The sequence below is a fragment of the Danio rerio genome, chromosome 7 (genome assembly GCF_049306965.1).
Source record: "Danio rerio strain Tuebingen ecotype United States chromosome 7, GRCz12tu, whole genome shotgun sequence".
Lineage (NCBI taxonomy): Eukaryota > Metazoa > Chordata > Actinopteri > Cypriniformes > Danionidae > Danio > Danio rerio.
The window spans coordinates 56,536,592-56,558,861 of NC_133182.1; the positions used below are offsets into that span (position 1 = coordinate 56,536,592).

General features: G+C 36.0%; 1 protein-coding gene across 1 annotated transcript in view; it reads right to left on the bottom strand.

The window, feature by feature from the left end:
* galns (galactosamine (N-acetyl)-6-sulfatase) overlaps positions 1 to 22,270 on the bottom strand; it is a 90,343-nt gene that overhangs the window by 33,451 nt on the left and 34,622 nt on the right. Inside the window, exons 10-11 of the mRNA NM_001080641.2 lie at positions 17,970 to 18,106; positions 16,516 to 16,618 (exon numbers count right to left, since the gene is read on the bottom strand). Of these exons, the coding sequence (NP_001074110.2) occupies positions 16,516 to 16,618; positions 17,970 to 18,106 (240 nt within the window). The remainder of the gene's footprint in view (positions 1 to 16,515; positions 16,619 to 17,969; positions 18,107 to 22,270) is intronic.

The window sequence follows — 22,270 nt, forward strand, 5'->3', positions numbered from 1 at the left end:
TGTTACGGTTTTTACTGTCTTTTTCTATGAGTCTGCATTTAAAAAATAATAGTCTGCATAATTTAGCATCAAATTCTTCAAAGCTTTTCAAAGTGTGTTTGCCAGCTCAGATGAGAAAATAAATAATAATAAAAAAATACTAAACAGTGTTTATCTGAAAATGTAAAAATTATAAAGATCTGTGTGTATTTATCTTGAAATTTTAGATTAAATAAATAATCTGTCTTTTTTTGTCTGTTTTTAAAGAAACCTACAAGCATTCAAGTGAGGATAAAACAAGATAATAATACACAAATAATAGAACAAAAAATATAATGCAAAACTTTATTTTTAGTTTGAAAGCAAAAGCTTGGATCTTTATTTTGAGATATTATGCTCAGATATTCCTAGCAGAAATCATTCTGAGGGCCATTGGAATTAGTTGAAAATCATCAAAAATCCTGGCAGTGGCAGGGAACTTGAAAAAAAAAAAAAAACACAGGAGGGAAAAGAGTTGGGGTTGTTCATAAGGACATACTGTGTCTTCATAATTCAAAATCTTTCAAAATCACACCTGTCGGGGTCTTTTGAAATTCACAATTTGCCATATGTTTTCTGTGAGGGTTGCATTTCCATAGTAAATATGGTAAGTGGTTGCAAACAATTCATATAAGCTGTATTGTAAGTAATGTGTTTGTTTAATTTAGTCCATTTAAATTGTTTGCAACCACTTACCTTAAATAAAATTGTAAATCCAATGCATTTTTTTAGTGTAGGGCCATATAAGCAGTGTTGGGGTAAGTTGCTTTTGAAAGAAGTGCATTGCAATATTGAGTTACTCCGCAAAAAGTAATTAGTTGCATTACTGAAAGTAATGTGTTATATTACTTTTGAATTACTTCTGCATTACTTTTTCTCACCTGGCTGAGGTTTAATCTCTTTCAGAACTTGCAGGTGTTTTTTCACCTACTTTTATAGAGAAGCTCTGCATTTAACAGCCACGATATAAGCTACACCTTCACTTTCCCTTAAAAAATGTAGGATACAATTATATTTTGAGATCTTTCTGAGTCCGGAGCTACATCCTGTACATACAGATTAATGACAGCATGTAAAGTAATGGGCCCAATCATACACCCGGCGCAATGTGGCGCAATGTGGTGCAATGTGGCGCAAGACGCAACGCAATTGTTATTTGCTACTTTCACCTCGGCGCAAGGGTCATTTTGAGGTGTTGCGCCACACTGTTTAAATAGCAAATGCATTTGCGCTTATATGTGCGCCCATAGGCGTTCTGGTCTAAAAAAGCAGGCGTGTTTTGGCTAGTTGCTATTTTGAGAAACTGTAAATAGTCTGTTCTTTAGACCAGAACAAAGTCGGTCTATTGTCTGACGCAAAGTGCGCCTGGCTTACACACTACACACAAGACGTAGAGCAATACGCAAATATCTTTACATATGAAAAAGATATAATATATTAAGGAAATATATAGTAAGGATATATATAGGATAGAAATATAAATGATTAAACTATTACAAAACATATTAATTTCTAGCCTACATGAATTTAAAAAACACTGATTTCATACTTTCTTCATCTCGGGAGGCTTTTTCAGTACATTTAATTTGCTTTTGTATAATGTTATTATTATTAGCAGTTTTATTTATTATATCCATATTTATATTTGTTTTATTAAAAACAACCTTAGATTTGTCCACCTGTCAGGTTTTAGACCATATGCGGCATAGCAGGTGTTTTCGGAAATAACTCAGGTTTTTGAGCACACTTCGTTATTATTGTTCATTTATTCGTTTGCTGGAAATTAGAACTGAATTTAGAAATAGTTTTGAAACAAATCTTTGCACTTAACAAACAAAATGAATTATTTATAGGCTAATTGATGTCTGTGCGTAAAGGTTTCCCTATCCACGAGAGCGAAAGCGGAAGTGAACTTACTTTACGTCATGTAAATAGCAAATGCGCTTATGGCGCGACGCAGCTGGTTCTTAAAGGTAATGAGAGATGAGACTCTGATTGGTTTATTCTCAAAACACACCTATAACTCATTAAGAAAATAAACTCAACCCTTTTAGACCATGCGCCACGGCGCAAAGCAGATTTTCCGTCCTTAAATTTGCAAATATGGATTCTGACACGCCCTGAAAGCATTTGCACCCTGCGCTTTGCGTTTTGTGCATGGACCGTCAAAATAGAGACCAATGTGTTTGCTGCTTGTGTATGTTTTGTGTTATTAGTTAAGTAAATTCACCGTCCATTGAGATAAAGACTGCTATAAAGAGTACTAACAAGAAATAATTGAATAAATCAAAAACATATTTCAAACCTTTAAAATCATTAATAACAAAATGAACAGCAAGACGACAAAAAAACAGTCCCAAATCAATGTGTAATTCATTTCCCAAAAGAGAAAAATCTTACTATATTACAAAACCTAGTCACTTCTACTGTAAGGTCAGACGATGGCTACACCTCCATTACAATAATAGCAAAAACTTTTTTTTTAGTTTAGTCAAATTAATTGTTTTACCAGGAGAGCATGAACTGATGTCAATCATTTTTTGTTTGGCTGAAAGTGCTTTGCATCCTGTTTTTTTTTTTTTTTTTGATGTTGTGTTATAAAAAAATCAAGAATCCACAGCAAAAATGTAAGTCTCCAGCCTGCCGTTCTGACTGTCTGTACTGAGGACAGATGATTCACAAATAAATTGTTTGTTTTAACCGCATCTATTAAGTGAACCGGTCGAACCAGTTCATTAAATTGAACGGTGTTGCCATGAAACAGTTTGCGTCTTTAGTAAGTACTAACATACCGGATACCTCCTATGGCTCTTAATAAACCCATTTCCCGATTTATTCAGTTAGAAGAACAGTACACTGACTCATCTGCTGTGAAAAAACAGACCTGATGATGAGGATGAGGGCGAGCCGACTGTTTGTTACCTCACAACATGCTCGCTCATTGAGTGTGTGATTCAACTTGATTAAATTAATTTTTACTCCGCAATGTATTTTGTAAAAGCCAATTAAGCAAGGTAAAAAGTAACTCACGTTACATTTAAAAAAAGTAACTCAAATAATATTGCTTGTTTTAAAAAGTATGCGTTATATTACTTGTTACTTTAGAAAAATACATTATGAACCTGTGTTACTTATAACGCATTATCCCAACACTGCATATAAGAACTGAATTATTACAGTATGAAATGTATTATGCCTTTACAGTGTGTTCATAAGTATTTGTGAGTGTGTGTGATCTTCTCATAGCTAGAGGCTATTGTGAATATACCTGCCAAAGTCTGCAGGGTTTTATTTATCCTGTTGAGCCCTATGGGAACTGGGAAGTAAGATGAGTGTCTTCTAAATGGGCAGTGTCCTCCTGATATTCTGCTGTGTTCTCCACAACAGCATATGTTTGAGGGGGTCATTTATAAGGGGGCTTGTGACTGTCACCCAGGGATTGGGCAGCAAGCTGTAGTGCGCACACACTTTTCGTGGCAGCGCGGGGTCCCGTATGATCTGGCCTGCGACTTGCTCTCTGTCTTTTGAAGCATTCAGTGCGCACTGATCTTACAGGCATGAAACAGTCCAAATCCCACAAGGTTTGGAGAGAGTGCTTCAGCCTGCGCCCAAGGAGCAAAGGCAACAGCGCTCCTCTATTAATAATGCAGCGCGGGCGGCTCTGTGCTGCTGCTGAAAAACGAGAGCAGGTTAGCATGCTGAAAGAAACAGCAAGGGGGCCAAATGGATCACCCATGAAAAATGTGCTCAAACATCAAATAACTTGAATTTGGTGGAGCTCGGAAATAATAAAAAAAAGATTTCTTAAAATATCCTGGATTAAGCTGCCATTTTGCAACCAACTGAACTTCTGTAAGGTGAAGTTTCCATTATAACAAGATTTACAATTAGAAATAAGTAAAGGGGAAACTGATATCTCAGATTGTAGAATGGGTGAAATAAACTCAAGTGGAGATTTGATAAGTATAAATACTTTTGTAATATTTAAGTTAAAATAATGAAATTATTTCAATTAGTTATTTATTAATTGTTTTAATTGTTGCATATTTGACCCTGAAACACAAAACCATTCACAATTTTATGAAATTCAGATTTATTCATTGTCTGAAACCTGAATAAAGAAGCATTCGATAATATAAATATAATTTAAATATAATATAATATAATATAATATAATATAATATAATATAATATAATATAATATAATATAATATAATATAATATAATATAATTAGTGCTGTCAATAGATTAAAAAAATTACCTAATTATTCACACTTTTTTAGCAATTAATCGCAATTATTCGCGATTAATCACATTTAAAATACTGAAACTTGTCATTTAACCCCCTATTCAAAATGTAAAATTAATGTAAACACCAGACAAAAACTATTTAAATTCAAAATATAATTGTTTATGAGAATTTTTGTTTAACTTCTAACACAGATTTCTTCATGTAAACAACAAACCCACAATAAACCATCAAGATCCTGGCTTGACAGCCATATTTATTACAGAAATAAAAACACAGGCATGTTAATGCCATTTAAATTTCAAAACAATCAGTGCCATAAACAAAACATTGATTTCCATGTTGGATTCTAAGTGGACTGCAAAACAAGGCCAAAATACAAGCATTGCAAATATGGAAAATTTAATATTAATAATAAAGTATTGAATACAACCAATTGTACACATTAAAAAGTTGCATTGCTGTGAGTTGAGAACCTTAATGATAAAGTAGAAACAATTTTGTTTAGTCCTCCTTAACATTCAGTCAGTTGCTAAGACAGTTCAGTCTGTTGACATAATCGGGGGACAATGTGACCCTTTTGTTTTGAATGATGTGAGCTGAGACTGAGAAGAGGCAGGATCACAAGTAGGATCACTGAATCAGCATATGCATTTCAGTGCCTAATTTTGAGGCCACTGGTGCTGCGAAAAGGACGTAAGAAGCATTAAAAGGTAAATAAAAGGCACACTCAGGTACGCGTTGAGTCACACCAAAGCAAAGCGACTCCCTTCAGATTCAACACGCATGATCGCGTTCATCAAATTTGCTTAAACTAAATGTTCTAAAGCATCGCTGTATTTAATAAGGTTTCTGACACATTGCAAAGCAGACGCTTTACAAAAGTTGCGTTAAAGCAGGAAGCACATCAAACTTAATAAAACATTGGAGGGCGCATGCTGAAAGGCAGAGGAATGCGCCGTCTTTGACACCTTGCAACATCATCTGGCTATTTTTGGGTATATTTACATGGATACCAAAACTCTCATGAACATACAAATACTCTTATTAAGAGTCTATCATGTAAGCAGCGATTTTTGATTACCTTAAAGGAACACCAAGTTATGAAATGCTGAGTTTTTTCTGTCCGTTCACCATGCGGTTTCAAATTCCATTAAAACAAAAGTCAAGAGTTAAAATTTAAACATATGAGATGAGATGAAACTCTGGAGGAAAGGCGGGATAGCCTGGTAATGCGACGTTAATTATTTTATACTGAAATGTGCCTTCAAAAAGTGCTTCCTTGGTCTTATTCATATTTCTTTGCATGTTGAACACACATCGACCACAACAGGAAAAAAAAAAACTGCAAGTTAATTGCAAATTTTTTTAAATGCTTTAATTATTTCAAATTAATCGCATACGTTAACACACTAATTTTGACAGCATTAAATGTAATATAATATAATATAATATAATATAATATAATATAATATAATATAATATAATATAATATAATATAATAAAATATAATATAATATAATATAATATAATATAATATAATATAATATAATTTAATATAATATAATATAATATAATATAATATAATTTAATATAATATAATATAATATAATATAATATAATATAATATAATATAATATAATATAATATAATATAATATAATTTAATTTAATATAATATAATATAATATAGTTCAATATAATTTTATAAAACATTATATAATTTAATATAATATAATTCATTCATTAATTTTCTTGTCGGCTTAGTCCCTTTATTAATCCGGGGTCAGCACAGCGGAATAACCGCCAACTTATCCAGCACATTTTTACGCAGTGGATGCCCTTCCAGCCACAATCCATCTCTGGGAAACATCCACACACACACATTCACACACACTCATACACTAGGGACAATTTAGTGTACCTAGTTTCCCCTGTACTGCATGTCTTTGGACTGTGGGGGAAACCGGAGCACCTGGAGGAAACCCACGTGAACGCAGGGAGAACATGCAAACTCCACACAGAAACGCCAACTGAGCCAAGGATCTAATATAATATAATATAATATAATATAATATAATATAATATAATATAATATAATATAATATAATATAATATAATATAATATTAAACTAAATTATATTATATTATATTATGTTAAATTAATTATATTTTATTATATTATTTATGTTATATTATTATTATTATTATTATTACATATATCATATATTCCCCCGGTTTCACAAACAAGGTTTAAGGTTAGTCAAGATTAAATTGCATGTTTGAGCTGTCTCAACTCAAAATAACTTGTAGTGAGATGCCTTATATATGTCAGTGTCATTTTTTTTGTCTCCAGGTGCACATCAGTAATATTTTTGTAAGGCCATTTTTATAAATTTGTCTTAAATAGCCTAATTTAACTAAGGCCTAGTCCTGGCTTAACCTAAGCCCTGTTTGTGAAACTGGGCCATTATATTATATATCTGGTCAAGGGGAAAGTGTTTAGCCATGTTTTAGCCAAACTTTTGGTTGGTGTGTTTCCAAGTACAAAATTCTGTAGGACAGTGTTACTCCACTTGTGGGTCGAGGGATTGTTCTTTACACAACTTAGGAAGTCATGTGAAAGGCGATAAAAGTTCTGCATGGTTCATGTTCTCCCAAATGCTGCATGAGGATCTAGCTTATTTTCAATTTGTGAAATTTGAATTTGAAGTGGCAAAATAGTCGTGGTTTCACTCACGTCTGGGAGGCAGTATGCAAGCAGTGCCTGTGCAACCAAAATCCTGACGCTTTCACATGCATGATGATACGCTGCAGGCCCTCGAGATAAAAATATTTTATCTCTCTGAAAGTGGCGGCAGCCGCGTTAGCTTTAACCAATTACTGAACAGATTATAGATAACCGACTAAAGAACATTTCATAGAGCTCATACCAGAGCATTGACAACATGATGAAGTTTTACATGTAACATCATCATCTTAAAAAAAAAAAAAAAATCTGATACAATGACAGAGTGTGAGCTGTGGGTCGACTATACATTCACTGCTTGTAAAACACTGTCATGAAAATCGTGCAAGTCATATTACTTTGAATTAACAAATAAAATGAACACAAGCACAACATGTTTGTTCTTTATTGCAAAATAAAATGTATCTCATCTAAGGAAAATAAATGTTCTTCTTCACAGCTGGTAATGCTAACACAGAAGGTTACACAACCACTGTTAGAGCAGCAAAGAAGATTAGGGTAACATACTATTTTATACTATTATATCTGAATTTTAGATTTCAAAGAGGTTATTTTTCTATATTATCCATATATATATATATATATATATATATATATATATATATATATATATATATATATATGTATATTTTATATTTACATATTATTTACATTTACTTTGTGTACTGATTTTTATTCAGTAAATCTCATAGATTTTTTTCAGTTGTTTGATTTGTGGTTAAACTTGTTTCAGTAAAGTACAGTAAATAATAGCACTGTTGAATGAAATTCACTGTATGTATTTATTTGTGTTTTATTAATGAAAAAGTCTGAAGCACACCCTAAATTAATTCTGTAAATTTATACAGGGCTAGTAGTAGTACACATAACTGTTTCTACAGATACACACTCTGGTATCGGTTTAGTAATTGGTATCTGCCGATACCCTGACTCAGGTATCATTACCAGTTAATGTCATGACAAAAAACAAAAACAGGTTGTGATGTATTTGTCAAGTTGTCATAAACAATGTCATCTTTGGTTTTAGAATGTCATAACTGAGCAAATTACAATTAATGACACTCAGGTATCAGTTCAGTACTTAGTATCGGATGATACTCTAAGCTCAGGTTTCATAATCAGTAAATGTCATCACAAAAACAGGTTGTGATGTATTTATGTCAAGTTGTTATAAACAATGTCATCTTTGCATTTAAAATATCATAACTGAGCGAATTACACTTAATGACACTCAGGTATCGCTTCAGTACTTAATATTGGCCAATACCCTGAGCTCAGGTATCATATTCAGTCGTTGTGATGACAAAGACAAAAACAGGTTGGGATGTATTTGTCAAGTTGTCATAAACAATGTCATCTTTGTATTTAAAATATCATAACTGAGTGAATTACACTTAATGACACTCAGGTATCGGTTTAGTGCTTAGTATCTGCCGATACCCTGAGCTCAGGTTTCATATTCAGTTGATGTCATGACAAAAACAAAAACAGGTTGTGATATATTTATGTCAAGTTGTCATAAATAATGTCATCTTTACATTTAACATGTCATAACTGAGCTAATTACACTTAATGACACTCAGGTATCGGTTAAGTACTCAGTATCTGCCGATACCCTGAGCTCAGGTATCGTAATCAGTCATTGTCATGACAAAAACAAAACAGGTTGTGATGTATTTGTCAAGTTGTCATAACCAATGTCATTTTTGCATTTAAAATGCCATAACTGAGCGAATTACACTTAATGACACTCAGGTATCGGTTCAGTACTCAGTATCGGTTAATACCCTGAAATCAGGTATCGGAATCGGTATCGGGAAGGGAGTCGGAACACCCCTAGTTAGTTAGGGAAGATGTGGCACACCTACTGAGCCCGCCTTTTCCACAGTTGTTTTTATTTTACCTCCACTACTGTCACCAGATAGAGTTTGGTTCTTTCCTGCGCTTCCCTTTAGTTTGCTCAGTTGGGGGTTAAAAGACAATTAATATTCAGTAATCTCATTGATTCAACTGCACTGACACTATCAGAGGAGAACAAAATGTGAACCAAATTGAGCAAGATAATGACTCCAATTCTGCCACACCAACACTGTTATTGAACCGAATAACGACTCTGTTGTTTTCTGTAGAGCTGCTTATAGCCAAATTGAGCTAGTTTCATTATTGACCACCTTTCGCAGCACTGACACAGTAACTGAACTGAAGTCAAACAGCATTGAGCTAAACTGAGCTAAATAATGACACCACTGTCTTCTGTTTATGCTGAATCTGTTGCGTTAGCAATATCATTTTCCTTCTTTTTTATATGCTATGCTGCTTTAACGTATGGACTATTAAAAAATATATATATTTAATGGTCCCCCCACCTGCCAATGAAAGCTCAGATTTCGAATCATTAAGTACGGTGAAACTGGTGAGATGTATAATATAGGAGAAGACTTCTCAAGTCATCTTAAGTCATAGTTGCGGCAATGCACACACACACACACACACACACACACACACACATACACACACACACACACACACACACACACACACACACACACACACACACACACACACACAAAAATACTTTGTATTATTGCTCCAAAAGTGAGGCACGGCGGATCATCGGATGCAAAGCACTTACACTGTGAAATTTCTCATTTCACACCCCGCTGATCCGCGCAGGTTTCAAGAGGAATTCACCCAAGTGACCGATACTATTAAGCCATCATTTCAACCGAGTTTAACAGGAAACAAACCAGAGGGTGAAAGAGCCTTGTTTTCAGAGCAGTGCAGTATGGATCACTGCCTAAATGCGTACAAAAAAGTTAGCGTTTAACGTCTGACGTCACCCACAATCACTCAAATCAATTCCATTGCTGTTGAGCTTAGAAGCTGCATTGACAACAAAGGTGAAAGCGCATCTGAATTTGTGTGTGACCCCAAAGCGGCAGGTGAAACCTCCCCGAAAACACATTAACCGTCAGGACTGGACTCCGGCTTCAACGCTCTCCATCCTCAGCGCGAGAGAGCGAGCTCAAACAATCGATTGTCAGCTCGCAAGCAATCAGCCACCATTATTTGTGAAGTTACACTCCAGTTCACATGAGCTGATAAAGGGGGCTGCTATTGATTCAGCGACCATCCAGGAGAGAGCAATTTAAGCAACCGATGGGGCATAAAACAAACCCTTGCGTTCGGAGAAGAAGCCCGCGGCCCAGGCGGACGGCGGACAGGGGTTGCGCGTATGTGTGTTGTGTGACTTTAATGGGAAATGAAGCGTGTGCTAGTGAGTATGAGAGACAGACAGACGTGTCCCCGAGGGCTGGAGCAGAATGCAGCTCGCAGCAGGAGGAATAGAGCGCTAATAGATGAAGCGTGTTTGCAGAAGTGGTCGCGCTCCATTAGCTCCATTAATATTCATTACTGCCTGATCTTCAGGTCTGTTTGATAAGGCTTTGTTTTGGTGATAACATTAACGCTCTAATGTGCATTTTGGAATGCAATTACAGCATCAAGGGCCAAGAAATCAGGGGAACGTGAGACAATAAGTAGATTATTATGCTTTTTCTTTTTTTTTAACGAAAATGTGACTGGTTATACAAGCATTGCCACCGCAACACTGCAAAATGTGTCAAAATCATCTAAATACTCTATTTTGGGATCCTTGCCCATTTTATTGAAAGCAAAAACAAACAAAGAAAAAAAGTCAGACAAATTGAGCCATAATTTCTCTCAATTACTTTTGTACTCACAGATTTAAAGTCATTAGTGTTACAGATTTTATCAACTACTGTTCTGGTATTTTGTTATATCTTACTATTTAAAGGCATAGTGAACACAAAGAGCTCTATTTTGACAATCTATAGGAGCATGGTCTAAAGATCATGGCATAGAAGCATTTAGGGCATGTCCGAATCCAATATGCTATTTTAAGGATTGAAAAATATGGTTTGCGCCTATTTGTGCCTATTCTCCTAATCCGTTATGGGTGTGTTTTGAGTATAATGTGCATTAAACCAATCAGAGTCTCATCTCCTATTTCCTTTAAAAGTTAGTTGTGTTGCACCATAGCGCATTTGCCATTTATATGGCGGACTTTATAAGAGCAAAAACTGAACGCTTCAATAGCGAGAAAACAGTTAAACAGACCATCTGCAGCACAAGGATAAAGAACGAGCCTCCTCCATTCGGCCTTTTTACTTTCTCTTTACTTTACTTTTACTCTTTACTCCTTTACTTTTGTGGAGTTAGGAAACGGTGGAAACTCATTCCACTGAAGACATCCATTAGTCTAGTGGTTCCCAACCTTTTTTTGTGCCTGAGACCCCCTTTTCCACCAAAAAATATTGTAAGGTGCACTGTGGCTGAGTCAAGGACTCTTGCTTTAAGAAAATGGAATAAAACTAGAGTTCAGGTAACTATCTTGGTATTTCCTGCATTTTGTGTTTCCAGTATTGCTAGCGCTGCTCACTTGAGTCCAGTATGCTTGGGTCATTACTATTAGCTGCTGATGGCGAATGAGTGAGACTCTGTCTTTTTGTGTCTATTTTTTGGTGAGGCAGGGAAGTGTTAAAATATGACTGAACCCCCCACAGAGCTTGCTGTCTGTATTAGCAATGCAATAGCCTACATATTTAATTAAATTTGTTAAGCACAAAGATTTGTTTCAAAACTATTTCTAAATTCAGTTTTAATTTCCAGCAAATGAATAAATGAACAATAATAACAAAATGTGGTCAAAAACAAAGTTCCTAATTATCCAAACACACGTCCTATTCCTATGCCCCATATGGTGATGCATACGTCTCTAAAACCCGATAGGTGGGCAAATCTAAACTTGTTTTTATTATGCTATTTAAACAGCGTGGTGCAAAACTTGAAAATGATTGTTGCGCTGGTCAAAAAATAGCAACAAAATCGCGCCAAACACTTATTGCGCCGGGTGTATTATAGGATCCAAAATTGTCTATTTTCTCCCCATCATGTAAATTCAAAATGATATGACTTACTTTCTTCTGTGGAAAGTAAAGGTAGATATTTTGGTAACACTTTACTTGAAGGGGTGTTCATAAGAAACATTTATAATCATGACATGACACATGGATGTGAATGAGATTTTATGCATGCTTATGGCAACTGTTATTAAGTGTCATTCGATCATTTATGGCACTTTAATTAAAAAGATGACATTGCTTGAACCACATTGAACCAGTCTTCTGTTTGTCATAAACACAATTGTGTTTTGTTCACATTTTCCTTGCAACAAACTGTATTTGTCAATAAAAGTTTCAATACTCACTTGTTGTTTAACAATGTTTAACAGCAATTAATGACATTTTAATGACAAATTCAGCTTGTACCACTGCAGTTGAGGAAAAAATAATGAAGCTGTTATAAAATTCATGACACATTTATAATAGCTTTATGACAGTCATGTCTAAGTTTTTGTGATGTCAAGATTTCATGACAGAAATTGATACAGAGGAATGTATCTATGTCAAGTTGTCATAAACAACAATGTCATCTTTGCATTTAATGTCAACACTGAGCAAATGACACTTAATGACAGTAAGAAGCATGCATACAATCTCATTCACCTTCATGTCATGTCATGATTATAAAAGTTTTATGACTTAGGTATTATTAACACAGCTAAATTAAATTGTTACTGAAAATGTTAAAAGTATTACTGTTGATTATCACTCTTTGAAGTGTGTTTTTTATTTTTTTGAATTTTGAATTGATTAACTCTTTAATAAGTTGTCTTCAGCAATAAAAAATGAACTTCAAACTTTCCAACTGAACATTTAAATGTTTTTGCATTTAAATTCACTTTTAGTATTTTGAATAACCGAATTTAGGTGTTTTTAATCTCAGTGTCAGTAATAGTGAAGTTTTCTTGTGAAGTTTTAGTGAAGTTTCCTTTCTCCTGATGCTACCAAATAGCTTTTACTTCTTTGTTCATTGTCAAAACCAAAATTGTACTGCAATATAAATATTTTTCAGTTAAAATGTTTATCACAAAATAAGTAATTTTCAAGTAAATCCAACACAATTTAGACACAAGCCAGAGCCTTTTCAATTGAAACTACAACCAAAAACTAATTTCGTTGAACTCGCTGCTAATTGAAAACATTTACCTCACACCATACTACAATAACTTAGCTAGTTTACTTATCTCACCTTACCCTTAAGTAGTTCCACACCTTTATGAGTTTCCTTAAATAGAAAAAAAATTAATACAATGGAAGTCAATGTTTACAGGTGTTCAACATTTTCCAAAATAACTTACTTTGTGTTCAGCAGAAAAGGAAACTCTAACAGTTTTGAGACAAGTGAACGGTGAGTATATAATGACAGACTTTTCAGATGTGGGTGAACTATCTCTTCAAGATAACAAACCATATTCCCAGTCATGTAGAGTGAGAATTGAGCAACTGACTATTATCTTAATCTCTAAATTACATTTGAACACTTAAAAGTGCCAGAGCATTTTTTTTTTTTTTACCTGTGACAATCAGTCTTGTTCTTGTGAATACTTCTTGTGTACAGTTTAAATCACAAAACACACATTTAAAGCTCTTTACAGAACAATCCCAACATCAACTCAAATTCATTGTGGCACTAAATTTTGTGCTGGACAAAACTATAAATACATCTAAATCAGAATAAACACCTGCATTATAAGTAATTAAATTGCTCAATTTGCTCAAGATTAAAGCCGTAATATCATAGAACCATCATCTGTAAACCTGCTTTGAAGCTATTTTTATTGTTAAAGAGCCCATATTATGGGTTTTTGAAAATTCCCCTCCATGTAGTGTGTAACACAGCTCTAAGTCAAGCGAAGTATCCAGCTAAGGCTTAAATCTGTAAGAATACAGTGTTTAAAACGGTTGATTCATCTATAAAAGAGTCGACTCATAGTGCTTCAAACGAGTCGCCTTGATACCGACTCATTAGGTGTTTCGCCATGACGTACGAACGAAACCAAGTTATTCACGTGCACGCGCAAACCCGGGAGATTTCAAACCTGAGGCCCCGCCCTCTGACGCAGAAACCCAGACACACACACACACCCACAAACACACGCACACCCACAAACACACGCACACAAACATGCCGGTCGATTGAAGTCACACTGCAGATGGATATATTGAGTCTCTACCCAAAGATGAAACCTCAGCATTATAACCAAGCAGTTGGAAACTTCTGGAAGCTACATGCTACAAAGAATACTTCATCTGAGTTTGTTAAAGGAAGGATCAGTAAAGAGTAACTGATGGACGTCAGAATGGGTTTCTTCCATTTCTCAAGTGTAAGTACGTGCGGTTAAAGTTGTTGCCTCGTTTACTCTTGCTTGCAAATGTATTTAGTTGTGATTTGTTACTTGTAACCGCGTGTACTGTATCAGGTTAACTGGATATTTTATCTTATCGCGTGCAGAGTCACGTTAAAAACGCGACGCGTGCTGTTTGTTTATGGAGCTCCGTGCTAGAGTTCTGCTCCCGCGATTTATTCGGAAATTTATTCCCGCGCCGCAGAAATCTGGCGCGGGGACAGCCGCGGGAATAAATTTCCGAATAAATTGCGGGAGCGGTCGGTAACGGGTTTAATTTGGGACGGGAGCGGGCTGTCTAGCAATATCACGGATATTGCTATGCGAATTAGAAAGAGAGAGTCTGCGTGGTGCTTGTGTGTGTGTTAGTGCGCACGCGCGCGTATGAGAGAGAGAGAGAGAGAGAGAGAGAGAGAGAGAGAGAGAGAGAGAGAGAGAGAGAGAGAGAGAGAGAGAGAGAGAGAGAGAGAGAGAGAGAGAGAGAGAGAGAGAGAGAGAGAGAGAGAGAGAGAGAGAGAGAGCGAGCGAACGAACGAACGAACGAACGACAGCTTGGCTGTCTGGACTGTATACTGGGTGATTTTTGGTTGTGTTCTCCGCTCTAGCGGGACCGGGCGCGGCGGGCAGAAAACGGAGCGGGTTCTCAGGCTAAAACCTGGCGGGTGCGGGCGGAAGCGGGAGCGTTGTCATCCGGAGGTGTGTGTGTGTTTTTGTGTGTGTGTGGTATGGCCAGTACACGACTGTCTCCTTCGTTCGGTTATCCGTGGCACTATCCACTCGCCATAGTGTGGCAGCTAAAATCCACGTCTGCACTATCGAGCGTGTATGAACTGTGATTACTTTTTAAATTGCTGATTAGCTATTGGCCATTTCCCTCTCTGACTGAAGGCAGTCGACCAATCGCGACAGACTGTCATCGGTCCAATCAGCGCAGATTAGCTCCGCGCTAAGGAGGGGTTTGGGAACAAATGAATCACTGGACGATTCATACAGGAGTCGCTGGGATAATTAGGTAAAAATAAATGCAGATTATAAGACCATGAAAGTGTTTTTTGACCTTGCATGCATATTAGACTGTTGTTGGAGACCCTTACAACCAGGATATGACCCTATTTCATGTATAATATGGGCTCTTTAAAGCCATTTTATTGTGAAAAGTGTTATAGGGATGCCACGGTTCTCAATATAATGTTGAACCGTACGGTACGACCTCCACAGTTCAATACGCGCATGAATTACGGTTTTCTCGATTTTGCGTTTAAATAATTAATTGCGTTTTATATCTTTCCAAATTGACTGTGTGTGCCTGTAAGTCCATGATCTGAGATGAGAAAACTCCTCCCCGCGAGTAAATATCCAAGCTGAAGTGAGGCTGAGGCAACAGTACCAGGAAGCGCCGGCGAAGTGAGGCAACAGTACGTGAAAGCGCCGGCGTCTTTCAAATCTGCGGTGTAAGTACATTTCAGTTTTCCTTATAAGCATAATGCCAATAAAAGAAAAAAACGGTGAAAAAAAATGACTGTGTGCAAGCATTGTTTTACATGTATAACCATGACTGCACATCTGCAGTGCCATCACCCAGCAATGTCACTGTCTAATATAATGAAGTCCTCCAAATAGCAACAATAAATCGTATAAAAGCAATAAATAATCTTATAAAAGCACTTGATCCGCGTTACAGACTACAGCTTTACATTTTTTCAGCACCGAGATAATTAAAATGGTTTATTTCTGTAAACTTATGTGCAAATATGTTTATTTGAAATGGCCAATTTATCTTTATTAACCTCACATGTATGTTTATTTTCAAAGTGTAGGATTTTATGTGTATGTACATGGGCTACCAGCAGCTGTGAGATTTTTTTCTTACAATACATTAGGAAGTAGTGTACTTTCCTTGGCTTTTAAGTAAAACAATGAGTACTGCAATAAATCATTTTTATTTTTTTCTCCTTAACCCTTTACTGTTCCTATTGCCTATAGATTAAAAAAAAAAAAAAAAAAAAAAAAAAACACGTGTCAAGCCATGAGAACAAAACCGAACGAAAACTGTGTTAAAAAACCGAGGTATGTATTGAACCGTGAGCTATCTGTATTGTTGCATCCCTATTATATACATAAAAATGTTGACTTGAGGTTTGCTGACTGTGAAAAAAAGACGATATCTGACCTTGTTGAATTCCTCCATTGAGTTGCTCCATGTCCAATAGTGTGCCTTGTATTGACCGATCCGTACTGCCATCATCTGGTTGCCACGGTAATAGAAGATGGGTCTGTTGATAATGAAACGCAAATGTTGTGGTAAAATCCTTCTGTCCCATCACATTATGGCAATATGTGTTGTCAACCAGATGGTCTCTTTCTCAAACCCCCAGGTAGTGGCTTCAGAAGGACACCATAACTTTCTTTTCTCTTTTTTTTTCCTGCATTTTGTGTTATTGAACAGTGCCTCTGGTCAGTATTTGTACCTACAGTTAACAATAATTAGTTTGTATGTTTACATGGACACCAATAAACCGAATATAATATGATTAAGACAATATTAGGAGTCTACCATGTAAAGAGAGATTTTTGATTAATTTAATTAGGTCATAATCTAACTGAACAGAAATCAGACCTGTGGAGTATGTCAATTTTAAACGCATTATTAAGTACTGTACAGACATGTAAAAACTGCAATCATACTATTACCATCCTGTAGGACTTTTCGCTGCGTTTTGCGACAGGATAGTCTATACACACATGGCTGTTTGGCACTATTCTCTGCACCTACCGAGTCAGTGAAGACCACAGACACATACACCGCGAAATGCTGAGTTTTTTTCCCCTCCCATTTAGCATGCGGTATGAACTTCCATTAACAACACTCTTCCAGCAGTTCATACTCGCATCCAGTATCTCGTTTATCATAGGGGGCATGCATGAAATGTTCCTGAATGAAAGTAAAAGTGCCGAACTGCAGTTAAAGTCAACAAATTAAAAATGAAACAGCCAAAATTACTTGAAAATCCAGAGGAAAGCCAGAGGACAGCCAGGTGACACAACGATGTTAATTAAATTATGTGTTATAACATGTAAAACGGCATTTTGAAAAGAACATTTAAAAAGCAACTCATGTAAACATCTCAATCATTTTATTGATTTATTCAGATTAAGTCAAATGATTCGATTACTGATGTCCATGCAAATGTAGTCAGTGATAAACAACACAACAGAACCTAATGCATCATCAACTGCACTTGTCCGATCATTTAAAACCAGAATGAGAAAAAGCTTTATTGTCAGGTATGTTTGCATATACAGGGAATTTGCTTTCATGACAGAAGTTTTCACAGTGCAACAAAATGACAGTGACAGGACAAAGACGCATAACAAAGGAACAAAAAAAAAATTAAGGACATCCAATTTTGACTAGTCCAAAACAAAGCAATCTTCTCAAAGCCCTGACAAAAGGCTATAACAGCACATTCAGCATGCAACCCTTGATGGAGCTGCCAAATATCAGCTGCTTTAATTTTGTCAATTAAAAAGTCAAATTATTTTTTTCATATTTTCCCAACACAAATTGATTGTGTGGAACCCAGCATTTTTTACAGTGTATATTACACTCTCTGAGAGGGTTACCTGTCTATCAGTGAGCCGTTGAAGAGGACAGGACTTAAATCAACACCATCAATGACACGGTCATCAGGAGGAGAAACACCAGCCACAGAAAGACTGGTGCTGAAAAGATCCATCACACTGGCCAACTGATGACTCACCTAAGGAACAAAATCATTTAAAAAGAGTCATGCTATGTCATGTAGAGCAGGAGTTTTCAAATTGTGAGCAACATTAACGAGTAAGCTATGATGATGATTTTTATGCGTTCACTAGACTAGAGGGAATAATATGATTAACGATAGCTCCACAACTATCAGGCACCTGTAAACTTAATGCCTTCCAGTAAAATATATAAAATATAATATAAGACCCCCCCAACACACAATAGTTATTTGCCTTAATCTGAATGAGACAATAATATGAATACGTGAAGTGCTTTAAAGTTTTTGCTTAAAGTAAAAAATGCTTAAAGTTGTGTCACCAGGCTGTTCACATTTTCTTCAGAGTCTCATGTAATTTTGGGTGTTTCATCTTTAATTTATCGACTTTAATTGCAGTTCAGCACTCATGAACATTTCATTCATGCCCCCGTGACAAACTGGGATATTTGACGCAAATATGAAGGACTGGTGGAAGAGTGATGTTTTTAATAATACCGCTTGTCAAGTGGAAAGAAAAAAAAAACTTCCAAGTTTTGCGATGTATGTGTGTGTGTGTGTGTGTGTGGTCCTTTAACCAGGCAGGCGTTGCTGATTTGCAACAGTTAAAATTTAATTTGAGCCTGAAAGGGTTAATGACAGCCGCGTGTGTGGATCTTGTCACAAAATACAGTGTCTTTAACAAGGGGTGCAATACCTAGTTAAACCACTGGGTGTCAAACTTGCATACTGGACCTTTAAGATTTACTTTTGATAAACATTTTACCAATTTTGGAAGGACTTACTTAAAAAAAGAAACATTTTAAAGTCTCTCCAGATAAAAAAAAAAAAAAAAAATTGATAACATTAAAAATAAAACATCAAGAAAGTATAGATGTCGCATTGGCCCAGTGGGTACCGCTGTCGCCTCACAGCAAGAAGGTCGCTGGTTTGAGCCTCGGGTGGGACCATTGGCATTCTCCCCGTGTTGTTGCCTCGGGGTACTCTGTTTTCGCCGCACAAGTCCAAAGACATAGGCTATAGGTGAACTGAGTAAGCTAAATTGTCTGTAATGTATGTGTGTGGTTGAGAGTGTATGGGTGTTTCCTAGTGATGGGTTGCAGCAGGAAGGGCGTAAAACATATCCTAGATTAGTTGGCGGTTCATCCCGCAGTGGCGACCCCTGAATTATAAAGAGACTAAGCCAAAAAGAAAATGAATGAATAAATGAAAGTAAAGATTCAACAGTTTGTTTGCTATTGCAATAAAGATATTTTGAAAAAAAAAAAACTTCTAGAAATCAGTTAAGATACCACAGCAAAAAATGCATACACCACAACACGAAAGTCAAACATTTTGCAATTGGCATTTGTTGGAATATCAAGCTTATTCCATGCATGTTCAGTAAGAAAAGGTCTAGAGATGGTTTTCTTCAATGCCAAAAATATAAGTAATTTATTAGATACAAATGAATAATTCGATGGCAGAGCTCTGGGTTACGTTACCCCAATGCAATACAAGAATTACATTAGAGGTTCGCAACTAACATACATTTCCCTGACTCCAGCATATATACACAACTGATATTAACAGGTGGAGTTCTGGTGTAACGTCACTTATCAGTCATTCTGCAGTCCTTTGGCTCTTGTACCCCTGACATACTTCTTCTTTTCTGCAACCCTTCACTGCATACCACAACTGAACAATTAAGTGCATCTTTAATATATTTCACAACTTCTACAAGCATCATGCTCCATGCGACATGTCTAGACTTCGTATTAGACAGCCGTCTGGAACAAAAGCCCCTGCACTAAATTTATTCTTATTCTTATTATTTCCCCCTTGTCAGCAGTTCCTTCTAAAAAGTATGCAGCACAGTAAAAAAGAAAAAGTATGCCTGGTCAATATATGGTATCATACAAAAATATATATATATTAATCTGTTGTTAGTCTAAACATTTTCTAATGAAAAATAAAGACACAAATAATAAAAATAAATTCATTTTGTCCACAGCATATCAAGTATGCCACAAAGGGTTTCAGAGACTTAATTGGATTTAAGCAACCACAACATTCTAATAAAAATGATTATCAATAATCTTAATATTTGGTCTATCGCTAATCTAGATGCTTAAGATCAGCACCCACACAGATGCACACACATGCTATAAAGCATCTTCTTCATGTGTGAGCCTTGTCAAGATGCCAGAGCGCAAAAGCACCGGCAGGGAGGCCGATTTAGAAGAGTAGAAGCAGGATGACGCGTTTCTTCAGTCCCCGCTCTAATCTGCGCTCGCAGGTTTATTATAAACCACACTAACATCTCTGTAAATGAAGAGAAAGGCGGAGAGAAAGGCGAGTTGGGACAGAGGCCGGAACTGCTGCTTTATCTGTCCTCCCCAGTCCTGCTGCTGCAAAAAAGCTTTATTTTATTTATAAACTTTGAACTATTTTCCGATAAAATGCCATTTTTTCGCTGTCATCCTTGATCTTCCATTCTATTCTCTCCTGAGCGGTCCTTTGAGGGAGACGGCACGCTCACAATCAGATAGCACTATCAGCACGGAGCAGCTGCCTCTGTCTACACACACACTCTCTCTTCAGCCTCCCAGAATTCCCTTCACCACTGCCAGACAGCCGGTACATTCCATTATCTTCACTCGCAGGCTTCACACACACAGACATACATGCATACTTATACACACACACATACACACACACACACAGGAAGGGAGAAATCAAAGGGAACAATTAATAAAGGTAACTAGCTGCTACCACCAACTGCTCTTATCCCACAGAACACACACATAGACAAAAAACAAAACGCAGGACTAGTAAAAGGGAAATGAATATTTCTTTATCTCCAATTCATTTCCTCTTGCTTCCCTTCTTACGTCTGTCTCTGTGTTTCTGGGCTGACGCTATAGTTATCGGAGCAGACAGACCTGCGAGCTCTGTCTAATGCACTCAGTCTATGTGTCTGTAAGCTGATAAACACAACAGGAGAGATCGGGACGGCCAGGTTAACTGCGGTTTTATTTTTTTATATTCACGTCACACGAAGTGAACTGTAGGTGCGACAAGCTCTGGTCCCCCTTTTTTGAAGTCTCTGATGCTGAGCCTGAGTCAAGGTCAAGTCTCAAATCTCTTTTGTTTAATAGGTTTTCTCTTGGTTTGTTTCACTATGGTGCACATTGGTTAAATCATATTGCAAGACAAACTTTTTAGGGGATTTTTCTACACGATTAAAGCAAATTTGTGTGTATAAAAGTGTATTTTTTCTTAATCAAATGATAATATGTTCCTATTCAGAGTTGGGCGTAATTAGTTACAAGGTTACTTGAATTACTTTTCAGCAGGAAAACTAAAGTAAAAGACTACTTTACATTTGTATGTAATTGTATTTAAATATTACAGTGAAAAAAAGAAAAATGTTCATTGGATTTCCAAAGGTTGCAAGTTATATGGGCTGAATTTAAACAAACAAGTTAAATTTAGCAAGGTTCAACTTCATTTGTTTGTTTAAATTCAGCCCATACAACTTGTTTGCAACCACGTACTTCAGTAAAAGTAAACCAATTGAATCATCTTTCAGTGTACTTAAATACTGTAAATATATAAAATATTTCTATAAAAATCAATTCAAATATGTGGATTAATGTTTTGCAAAACAATTCTGTTTAAGCTACAGAACTTCTATAACATATCAAGACAATTGCATATGGTAAAGATTATTTAAGAAAATAGTGTTCATGATATTATAAGGTATAGTGCATCCAGAAAGTGTCATAGCGCTACACTTTTTCCACATTTTTTATGTTACAGACGTATTTTAAAATGGATTAAATTCATTTATTTCTTCAAAATTCTTCACACAATACTATAATAATATAATGACAATGTGGAAAAAAGATTTTTTGAAATTGTTGCAATTTATTTAAAATAAAAAACCTGAAAAATCACATGTACAGAAGCATTCCTTTGCTCAAATACTTTGTTGATGCACTTTTGGCAGCAATTATAGCCTCAAGATTTTTTTTTTAATATGATGCCAAGCTTGGCACACATGTCTTTTGGGGAATTTTTGCCCATTCTTCTTTGCAGTAGCTCTCAAGCTCTACCAGGTTGGATAGGAAGCGACAGTGTACAGCCGTTTTTAGATCTCTTCAGAAAAGTTCAACAGGA